Raw genomic sequence first — 11,722 nt, forward strand, 5'->3', positions numbered from 1 at the left:
TGCGCAGCACAGGATTGTGCTCAGTAAGCATGTATTCTTAGTTTCTGTCAGATCAGGGACAGCTCTCTCCCCCCCGCCTTCATATCTGTCACTAGGTGCTGCAGACTGCAGGCAGCCTCGCAGTCATGTGCAGCATGAATGAATTTTTGGGTGGGTGAGTGGTTTTTGCCACTCACTAATTATTATTTTGCCATCTTACGCAGACCCATGTCTATCTGTGCTATACGGCCAGGCTTGAATACAGGCACAAACACCTACATATTAGGCTTATCAGCAAAACAGAAGAAGGCATGCATAGCCAGGGCAAAGACATTACACAGACAGGAGACAAAGACAAGACATTACAACAAGGGCTAAACAATTAACTAAATCACAGTAGATGTCACATGGAAAATTGGATGATTCCTCAGACTTCTTTCACAACTTGTCTGATAAGACCAGTAATGAGCATTACAGTCCAGAACTGTGTTTTAAAAAAGAGCTTTCTTGACATGTAAGTTGCTTAGAAGAGGAACGCTCCAGAGAGAAATTTATTTTCCAGTGCCTGCTGAAGATAAAGTGTTCGTCTGCTCACTCAAGGAGTTCCTCTGCTTTTTGCAGATAAATCACAGACCCTTGTTTGCTACATGTCTGAAATGAAAGAGATAATAGATCTTAATTGTTTTAACATGGTGTCTCTTGGACATTGGTTAATGGTACAGCTCCCCTGTCTTCCACAAAAGAAAATAAAAATGAGGGACAGATGGAAATCATGAAAGGAGAAAGGAAAGGAGGGAGAAAATACATAGATGAAGTCAATGACTGAGCTTTTCAAAACTGACAAGGGGATATAGCCACACAACTCCCATGAATTTTAATGGCTAGATTGTGTGGTCAGCCTTAAAAATATTAACCGACATACATTTCAAAAATACAACTAGCAAACTGTAATGATGATTCCTTTTTTTTAAAAAAAGTACCAATTAATTTCTGATGGTAAAACGGGCCCCAAAATATGTAAGATAGCTAGTATATGTTGATATATGTAAAGCATATAACTGAGTTTTTCAGATGAAAGGTTCTGTGTAATGTGCAGATTATTACTATTGTAAATAGTCTGCATACAGTATGTTTATTATGCAGACATCAGGGCAGGCTGTTATAGTTAAAGGCATGTGTATTTCATTTGTGAAATGCTTTTAAACCTTTGATTCTACTTTTATTATTTAGTACTATTGGCAACTTAAAAATTGCAGAAGTTCATTCAGGTGGTCATTTTGTGAAGATCCTTAACTGTTCGCCTGATAAAGAGGAGGGCATTGGGGAGTATACACTCCAGCAAAATGTCAACGGCCATCCAGTAACAGTATTCAAATTCCCACCAAGGATCAGAATGAAGGCCAATTCTACTGTAACCGTGAGTACAGAGGAGGAATATGCCAAATGAACACTGAGCAGATAGCTAAGAATTTACCTTCCATAACTCAGCTGCTCCTTATCCACTGTAATGCAAGATCAAAATTTCAAACCTAAAATGCTTGAAGTCAGACTCATAAATCCATATTTTCAGAAGTCTGAGCACTCACAAATTCTGCTGAGTTCAATGGGAGCTGCTAGAGCTCAGCACCTTTGAAAATCAGGGCCCTTTTATTTAGGTGCCTAAATGTGGATTTAGGAGTCCAACTTTCAAAATTCTGCAGAAAGTTTGAAGATTCTGGCCTGATATCATGAAGAATCTTCCCCATTTCCCACTCACCCCTCTAAGCATTGCTTCTGTAAGATCTCTCCATACTGCAACATAATTTTCAGTACAAAAAACATTGGTCTGAACTAAAGGAGAAAAAATTACTATTGCCCAACTGGAACTGCCTGTTCCCACACTGGGAGGCTCCAGAATAAATCGTGGACTGGGATAGTAAAGGTCTGTGTTGCAGGCCTATTAAAATACCCAGAATAAATAAAAAAAAATCACCTATTGTTAATCTGACCCTCAACAATATTGGCTAAAAATCCCCCAAAACCTAATATTAGTGCCTGAAAAATATGCCCTTATAATTATCTCTATTAATCCACTAGAGCAGGTCTTCATGACAATAAGTATAACCAAGCCATTGCTACAGATCTTGAAATGCAGTTCCTTCAGCTTTGATTTCATGGAGAAAAGCCTTGAGAGAGGGAAACCTGCTGCTTCACACTTCATAAACATCCAAGGACCATCCTCTCTATATCTGATTGCTTCCTTTGGATTGTTGCAGGTATGGACAGCAGATGCTAAAGTGCCTCATAAACCTCCATCAGATTTCCTTTGGAAGGAGCAAGTTAGGTTTCAAACAGGCCCAGAGTGCACTACCGTTCTTTGTGAACCTAATGGTCAAGTGAGTGTTCTGATCCTTATAAGCTGTTTGTCATGTAATTAATAGAATTGCTAAGTTCTTCTACTCATCCTTCTTAAAAGGATGGCTAGATATAAGGATAATTGTAAAGAGTAGCAATGGCTTGCAGAGTTTTGGCAAGCAAATAACCCAAGAAAGTGCCAATGAGCGGGTGTACTGGTATATGGGGTCTTGAAGCTTAACAAACCCAACATTCTGGGTACATTGAATATGTAGAATTGAATACTTGTGCTTTGCAAGTGGAACTGGACAAAGGCTTTCCCCCAGTGTCACCCACTCCATACCTTTTTGAAGTCTGGACTTGACTATATAGTGCTAGATCCTGTTGACAGTAATGAGTCTTTTCATGTGCTTAAAGGTAAACGAGCATAAGCGCTTAGCAGGATCAGGGCCACAGTACTGAGCACTTTGCAGGATCGAGCCCATGAGCCCTAACTGAGCAAATTACATAATGTGGGTAAATCCTGGCTGTGAACCTTGCTCGAGTTTACAAGTTAATTTCTGAGACCTTGAGGACTAAAGAAAGGGACTAGATAGATAGCCTGGCAGTATGAAGGTCTACTATGCATAGAACAGGTACAACATGGGTCCCGGCAGTGGAAGTTTTCTTCAGACCTGGGCTTAGGCTCAGGCTGGAGTCCACGTTCTGGGACCCAGCAATGAGACAGCCCCACAGCCCGAGCCCCATGAGCCCGAGTTGGCTGGCCTGGGCTAGCTGCAGGTTTTTCTTTGCTGTGTAGACATAACCTAAAAGTAATCTAGTAGCAATGATTTTTTGGCCATTTCTAGCCTGAACCAGACTTGAACCAGTGACCTGGAGACCAATTTCCTCAAACTATCCAGTCTCCCTTATACAGTATTAATCTAATTTACTTGATACAATATGTTTTTTATTCAGACTTTTATACTGGTTTCCCCCTCTTCTTCCTTAGTTTGGCCAAACTTGCCATTGCATTGATAATATGTCTGTTTAATTTAAGTCAAGCAGATGAATTGCAAAGCTGTTACATTATGAATCCACCCTATAATTTTAAGAAGTGAAAATGGATTTTAAAGATCAAATCAATGGCTGTGATTTGATGCCTTGCCATTATTTTCTGGCTCACACCCTTGAATGTAGACAGCTTGAAAAGATCATAGAACCTTTACCTCCCATGCCTCCTCACCTCTTTCCTCCCCCATCCCTGCACACACTATTCCTTGTGTAACAGAAACAATAAACTCGATGGTTAAATGAAGTAACTGAATGAGTGGCGCTTTTTTCTTCAGGCTGTTGCTTGGTACACACCTATTCACTGGAACAGAAAGCAAGGATGGAAAGAGCAAGAAGATGATGAATACCTTAAGAGCAGCAAAAAGTCAATTATACCATCAAAAATGCAAAGAGAGGAATGGAAAAAGGAACCAGAGTCTGTGATCATTGATACAGAACAGGAAGGGGGTGTCCAAGGTCGAACAGAGGAAAGAGGACCGGTTTTCATTAAAAGGTAACCATCCAGCTATTGACTGTACTGCATCATTATAATATAGCACTATTCCTGGCTGACTGTGGAAGTAAAGTTTTTAAAATGAGCATCTTGCAAAGAAAGTTTTTACTAGGTTTCAGTGAAATGGGCAGGATAAAATAAGAACTGACCTGAACCTTCAAACAAAATCCAAACCAAACTTTATTTTAGATTCCATGCAAGAGAACAACAGTCTCAGACAATGAAGTAATGGGACATTTTGCAAGAAAACCTGAGTTCATTATATATTATTCACTCACTGAGCACTCAGAAGTGTGCTAGGCAACATCCAGACAGAAAAGACACATTCACTGCCTCAAAGAGCTTATAGTCTAAAGGTTGTGATGTTCACAGAATTATTCACACTAGTTTGTGAAAAAGGTGGATCTAAAACTCATAGTTTCCTGCTCCAGCGCAATGCATCTTAATCTAGACCATAGGGTATTTTGAAGGAGAAAAGCAGCATAGGCAGAGATTTAGTTGTTGGATCCTTGCAGCATGCTCACTGAAGAATGGGAACATGTGCAATACACTTGAAATGTTTTGAAATCCGAAGGATAAGGGTTAAATGTGTTCTACTGCACATATGCCAATTGCAATTTTCTGTGGCTTATAATTTGATCAAACCTGGACGGATTTTTTAATGAGGACAGTAAAAGGCCTCTCTCTGCCCCCAGGAGTATTCCTCTGCTAAATTTCAACCTTCTGCTCCAAGCTGTGACTAGAGTTGTTCAAAAGACAGTTCAGAAAAATTTCACTGGCCTTGTTCTTGGAAATGGTTGAACAAGTTTTACTTAAATTTCCAAAGAAATTCGACCTGAATCAAAGAGTCGGTATGGAAAATTTTAGCCCAAAGTGTTAAAGTTTGGCAAAATTATGAACAACTTCAAATAAGGGATTATAATAAAGTGTTAGACAGACTTAATATAGATGCTGCTACTGCTCCACCTATAATACAAGTTATATAAAATATATGTGTACGATACATATATATTAAGAAATACAATATAGAGAATACACTAATTTGTATTTCTGTTTACAGAGAAAAAAAGATCCCAGCAACCCTGTTCCCTACTCAGAATTCTTGGTGCCGAAGTCCAGCCTCTCCCACACACCCTCACTTTTCTCTGCTCAGACCATTAACCATGGGCAATGATGGCAGCAGTCTATGCAGGCAGTCCAGGTGTCAGTCAGCAAAACCTGATCCAGCACCAGGTGAGTTAGAGAGCAGTGCTTGTAGAAAGTTCAGGATGCAAGTTATTGTTTTCAATAGGCAGAAATGTTTTGAAATTTGCTGGAAGAAAAAGATCAGTAGTTCTGCAGTAGTAATGTATATGTGTTATCACTCATATCATACACTTATCCTGCATATATAGATTTTTAAAAATAAGCATTACATGAGTTTGTTGTTGTTTTTGATATGAGTTGTTTGCAGTTAGGATTGACTCTTTTTAGAAAATCATAATACCAAGATTCAGTGAGAGAGAGAGAGACACTTGTATTGACTGTGAGTTGTTAATTAGGCATTGGTGAGTATCCCGTGTTTCACTCTGATATTTCAAACCCAGGGAGTTATTGACTGACTGGAAGGAATTCAGACAAGATCGCCAAAGTAATTAAGACTATGAAGAGATTGATTTACGAGGAAAGATTAAGAAGTTGTCACAGTTGAGGGCAACTGTATCTGTATTTCCCTCTCTGTGGTCCAGCAAGGGCAACCACTCTTAGGCTTCCGGCCTCCCCAGCCATCACATCTCTTAAGTAGAGACATACCTTTCTCTCTCCTCCTCTCCTGATTGGGGTTTTTCCAGGCTGCATAGTTTCCTGCCTACACTGTGAATAGCCCAGTTAGTCAGCACGCCTGCTTTGCCTTCTCCTCAGAGGTTATAAACAGCATAATAGTCCACGTTTAAGTTACCACACAGCTCTTTCTAAGCAAACACATTTATTTTTAAGGTAAACGCATTACACCGAAAAGATATTAAAAACAAAAGAATCTACATGCATTCTAATAAGTTTGCAAGAGATCACTCCTCACTCCAACAAGGGGTCTGACAGGTAAACAGTCGTTCAAACCCCAGATAGGGATTTTTCTGTTGTTACAAATTCATAACCACCTTGACTCAGAACAAGGACGCCCATGAATAGATCAAGTCCTTCCAACTCTTCCCAGGAAGGATTTGGGCCTACCTTGGACAGATGGTCCTGTCCGTTTGCTGAATCAGAAAGCAGGCCCTGAGTCTTTTTCTGCTGATCTCTAGAGAATCCAGTTTGAATCCGTTTATGCAAGTCTGTACAGGTGGTGGTACCTCTTCAGAGCTGGTGCATGCTGAGTGAATTTGCCTAATCAGTCTGCCCACTCCCGCTGTTCTTCATTCCTGGAGATCTGTGGTCAGCCTCACCTACTGAATTACATACACTCCGTGGCCTGCAGTGATGCATACAATTAATACAGTAAGATCTCCCAAAGATATTGCAGAAAATCCCCATATCTGTCACAGAAATAAATATGTTTGACAACCAAGGGACAGACATGATAACTGCCAAATGTTTGGAAAGATAAAAACACCAAGGAGGGAGAGAAAGTGTCTGACATGGTCCCAGATAATATAGCTAGGAGGTATGGGACCAAATTTAGAACAGGAAGTTCTAGGCTGAATGTTTCTTACCAAAGAGCTCTAGTAGTCTGTAATATAGTTTTCCAGTGGTAGTGGTGAAGGTTTCACCTGAAACTTTTAAAGTCATTGTGCTAGGGTGCTGAACAAACACAGAACAACATTATGGTCCCTGCTCCAAAGAGCTTACAGTCTGATGGTTTTCATGATACATATAAACATCTGGCGCTTTTAAAAAAATCCTGCTAAGATCTTGGCCTCAATGATATCTTAGCAGTGGGTTCCACAGGCTAATTGTGTTTATAAAAAACATAAGCTCTTTGAGGCAGGGACTGTCTCTTTATTGTATGTATGTAATATGCCTAGTACAAAGGAACCCTGGTCCTAGATGCTACTGTACTAGGAATACAATAATGTATGCAAATATCTTGTCTTTTATCAGTTTCAAATTTGTTGCCTTGCAGTTTCCTTGAATGTCCCCTTGTACTTGTTTTGGAGGAAGAGTAAAAAGGAATGCCAAATTTCCTTTCTATATACCATTCATCATTCTGTATATGTCTATTGTGTCCCCTCTTCCTTGTCGCTTCTCTAAACTCAATAGTTTTTTCAGTCACTCTTCACATGGAAGTTTTTTCCATATAGCTAATAAATGTTGTCACCAATCTCTGAATCACTTCTATATGTGCTACATCCTTTTCGAAATATTAATAATAATAACAGCACAGTACTCCAGGGGAGGGTGTACCATAGATTTGCACTGTGACATTGTGCAAATATTTTCAATATTATCTTACATCCTGTTTCTTATGCAACCTAACATTTTCCCTTTTTGACTGACACTGCACATGGAACAGAGGTTTCACTGAGCTGTCCACAATGACATCCAGGTCTTGTCCCTGAATGGTTATGGTTAATATACAGTACGGTTAATATACAGTACAGTTACCATACAGTAAGGTATATGAATAGTTATTCCTTGCAATGTTCATTTATCTGCATCAAATTTCATCAGCCATCATGCCGTCCATTCACCTAGCTTTGTTAGCTCCTTCTGAAGTTCCTCACAATTATCTCTAACATTGACTCACCTAAATAATTTTGTGTCAACTGCAAAATTTGTCACTTCAACTCTAACTTGCTTTATTTGACTGAGGAATAATGTATTTCCTGCTTATACTGTTGACCTGCCTAATTATATTCCTCTACACTTGATGCACAAAGTGTCCTGTCTTTCCCTTCAGCCTCCCCTGTGGGACAGGGAAGCAGCTACTGACACAGCTCACAAGTTCCAAAGGGACTTCCTTTATATTTCAGTTTTATCTCACAGTTCTATGTATCTCCCTTGTTCCCCAGAAAAGTGCCACACTGGTTCCTTATTTTGTTGTCGCTGCTGCTGAATTTCGCTCTAAATCAAAATATTAAGCTGTGAAGTTTTCAATCGGTTTACAAATAGCCAGGGCATGCACTGAAATCAAGCACTTTGAAGTCTCAGCCAAACACAAGAAGTTTTGTCAATCAGAATTTTTTCACGTCTCCAGTTGCTGAGAAACACTAATTAAACATTCAGTGGCAAATGGAGAATGAGGGGTAGGAAGGGAGGGGAGGATTTAGCACACGTTTTCTCTAAAAAGGAGCCATGCATTGCCCACATTCCTCATCTTTATGAAGTGAAGCAAGATCATTTTTTTATTTCCTGTTATTTTTCCCCTTCTGTCTTTTTGTCACAAATACATAGGGCTCAGTTTTCCACCCTCATTCACTTGGAGGAGCACTTACTTTCATGAGCTGTCCCAGTGACTTTTGGAGTCAGTGGAAGTTCTAGTTAAAATAAGTAACAGTTGCAGAATCATACCCATATCTTTTATTGTAGGATGCTGACATGTGGCAGACAGGACTGTGTGATAAAATGTGCCCTTGTAAATGAGGTTATATAAACACACTGTTGCACTTTTGGAATAAACTGTACTAGGGGCATATATGATGACAGTGTAAAGGTTAAACAAATGATTATGGCAACAACACAGGGAAAGAAACTTTATTGTTTTCTCAGATAGATCAACTAATTACACCAGATCAATCAAACATTCCTGTCAGCATCAAGTCACAAATTACAGCACCTCAGTTTCTCCAAAATTTCTCTCAATATGACTGACAGCCACGCTGCACCTTAACTTGCATTTGGAAAGCCTGCTTTCTCTGTCATCTCTAATTCCTTGTGGACAGACTTCCAACCTTCAAAACCTTAAACTGGCTCTTCAGATGAAGAAATACAGAAACTGTCCCATTCTCTTTTAAGCCAATCACCCAGAATTCAAACACACAATCTCACTGTGGTGCTGAGGAAGGCAGAGGCCCATAATTAAAAATAGCCATTCTGGAAGCACACTATAAAAAAGAATGGAATTTCATTTATTAGGTGGGGGGGGGCTGTACAGTTATTTTGCAAATACAATAGAATCCTGATTTTCTAAATTCCACTATCTCAATCTCATTATCTAATGACCTGCCAGCGTGTCTACCTGCCTGCCAAGCAGTATGTTTATTACTTACTGCTTATAAGAGACTGCAACCATTTGTATTTATGTGTCATTGGTGTGCCAGAAAAAGCAGGGTACTTTGGTCCTATCCTGGAAACTCAAGATAGTGGAAAGCCTTGGGAAAATTCTGAAAATTCTGAACATTAAGTATGGCATAAGAAGTTCAAAAATACAGAAATTAAGAAAAAATGCAGACTTTGGGCCAGATCCTCAGCTGATGTAAATCAGCACAGCTCTGTTCTAGCCCTATGATTCCTCCCCGGGATCAAAGGAAATAAAATTATGAATAGTAAATGATGCTGAGAGTGATTCAAAGATTTATCTTTGGTTTTGATGAGAGGGAAGAAGGAAGCTGCTCTTTCAGGACCCCTGTTTAAAAAGAAAGCACTTAAGTTTTGCTTGAAGCTGAATGACCAGGAACCAGCAATGATGTCTTAAAAAGACATGGAAAGAAGTGGCTGAAATTGTACAGGGAACAGATGAGAGCAGCTGATGAGGTTGCTAGGCTGTGCCATACAAGGGAATGTCTATAATGGCCTGTCACATGAGCCAATTTAGAATGACAATAAAACAGGCTTCTTGGTGTTTATTGGTGTTGCTTACCTAGTAAAAAGTTGTCACTATTCTGGGATTTGGCACTCACACACTCTGTCTCCTGCTGACAGAGAGATCTAGAGAGTACTTCTCTCACATGAATATGTTGAAACAGTCTGGTCCACTATAAGTATCAGAGGAGCATCTGAACAAATGGCACACTCATTGCCCTCTTACAAGTTGATCTCTGTGTTGAAACTCTGTTTGCAAGTGCAAGGTTTGCCTCTGAAAAGCAGTTCTGCTCCTGGATAACTTGGCAGTCCAACCTGATACTTGAGATACCATGAGTAGGGATGGCTCAATATAATGTATTTTCCTGCCTTCTGATATAGCATGCCTGCTGTGACCAAAGCATACTGTGGAGTTATGGAATAAAGTCCACAAACCTCTGCTCTTGGATGATAACAAGAAAGTGCCACTTTATGAAATCATCAAGCGATCAGGCTTACAAGTGTTGTAGAAACATGGGATCATTAAAAAGCTAATTCTCTGGAGAGAAAGCATGGGTATTGTCAGGCTCTGAGATCAGCCTTAGACCAAAGATTGAGGACACCAACAAAATTCAGGTTGAAACTTCAGCTAAATAAAGTGAAAAACTTGCTTCTTCCTACCAGACCCAGTTTCTGATAGGGAATGTGTGGAAGATTGTAGATTGCAACAACAGTGAGCAAGGACACTGCCATCTCTGTGATGAAACAGTTGTGGAGACAGTCTGACATGGACATAGAAAGAGCATGAACTAGAGTGAATGTGACAGTGAGGAGAAAAATGACACAGTCTCCAACTTAGTTTCTGCGCATTCGAAAGCTGTGGAGCATTTAAAAAAAAATGTATGCTGTACACAGAAAGCCAGAGTGACTGCAATCCTGTCTAGCAGCAGATGCTCCCACAAACTCTTCACACAAAGTCTTCAAGATACAATTTGCTACTTTATTATAATAACTGGGGGGAAAACACTTTTGCCTGACATTTTCTCACAAAAATGAACTGTAGTATTTTCAAGGTACAAAGGGCATTTAGCCAGTGGGAACTGGATGCCAAACAGTCATTTATGCCTTTGAAAATCTCTCCCTCCACAAATGTTTTTCAGTGCACAGGCTGAACTGGTTGTATGAAATGTATAAAATTACCATAATCCAGATGCACTGCATTTATTTTATGTTAATTGAAATCCATTTCAGTTTATTTTTAATTGGCTCCCTGATTAACGAACACATCTGGTATAACGCAATAAGGATACTACCCTCCTACATAAACAGGGAACAACAGGCAGAAAACAAATATCATGCTCTGTGGTTCCTTTGAATGCACTTTTTTGCCCAAATTTTCAAATGACTGTGTTTGAACTCCTCCCCCGCCATCTTGAATTACTCACCTGTGTAAAATGATTACTCCAACCCAACAAAGCAATATACATTCACGTAACTAAGCACTCTTCCTAGTTAGCTCTCCCTTAACTTCAGATTCCTCCTGCTGTGCTTTTGACCAACCAGAGATCAGGGGATATGTTCTGGAGTTTGGGCCCAGATTAACCGACTCCTCCCCATGGAGGGGCCCTTCATGTGTGGTTATCCCTTTGTCTATGAAGAAATGGTATTGGGGTGCCTGTGTGGTATTCTTCCACCTCTCACCAAGCGACTCTCTGTACGGAGCTCTCTCTGTGCAGGCTACAGTCTGTGCATGGGAAGGAAATGGGGTCAGGCCAGACCAAAGTAAGAGGGTTAGGACTAGAGATATACTCATCATCCACCCTTTGGCCCAGCAGAACATGGTGCTCATGCTGTATTAACCTTTTCACAGGTCCCTCCCACACCAGAGATTCCAGGGGGCTTTCTCTGCCGGTTCATTTTCATTGGAGCTTCACTTCCAAGAAGAAAGGGCAGCCAGCCTCCAGGATCCTGACCCACAGTGGGAGTACAGGACTTTGTATGGATGACCAAGGTCACATGCAGATATTTGGGGCAGCTATTCTGAAGGGAGCACATTGCTGCCTACCCCCTTTCTCCCACACGGAAGTTCTTTACAAGAAAATTATCAGAAATATAGGAGTAAAAAGTGGCTTTTACTATGCGAGAGGGCAATGGAAGGGCCTAAATACA

At 40.2% G+C, this 11,722-nt stretch overlaps 1 protein-coding gene across 10 annotated transcripts in view; it reads left to right on the forward strand.

Annotated features, from left to right (window-relative positions):
• LMNTD1 (lamin tail domain containing 1) overlaps positions 1–11,722 on the forward strand; it is a 303,257-nt gene that overhangs the window by 242,798 nt on the left and 48,737 nt on the right. For 6 of the 10 annotated variants that reach the window (XM_030541043.1, XM_030541054.1, XM_030541022.1 and 3 more), the window contains 4 exons: positions 1,210–1,396; positions 2,235–2,354; positions 3,642–3,859; positions 4,920–5,092. In XM_030541043.1, the coding sequence (XP_030396903.1) occupies positions 1,210–1,396; positions 2,235–2,354; positions 3,642–3,859; positions 4,920–5,092 (698 nt within the window). The remainder of the gene's footprint in view (positions 1–1,209; positions 1,397–2,234; positions 2,355–3,641; positions 3,860–4,919; positions 5,093–11,722) is intronic. The other 4 variants (XM_030541092.1, XM_030541101.1, XM_030541110.1 and 1 more) reach the window with 2 other exon arrangements.

Source organism: Gopherus evgoodei, chromosome 1, assembly GCF_007399415.2.
Source record: "Gopherus evgoodei ecotype Sinaloan lineage chromosome 1, rGopEvg1_v1.p, whole genome shotgun sequence".
NCBI classification, from domain to species: Eukaryota; Metazoa; Chordata; order Testudines; family Testudinidae; genus Gopherus; species Gopherus evgoodei.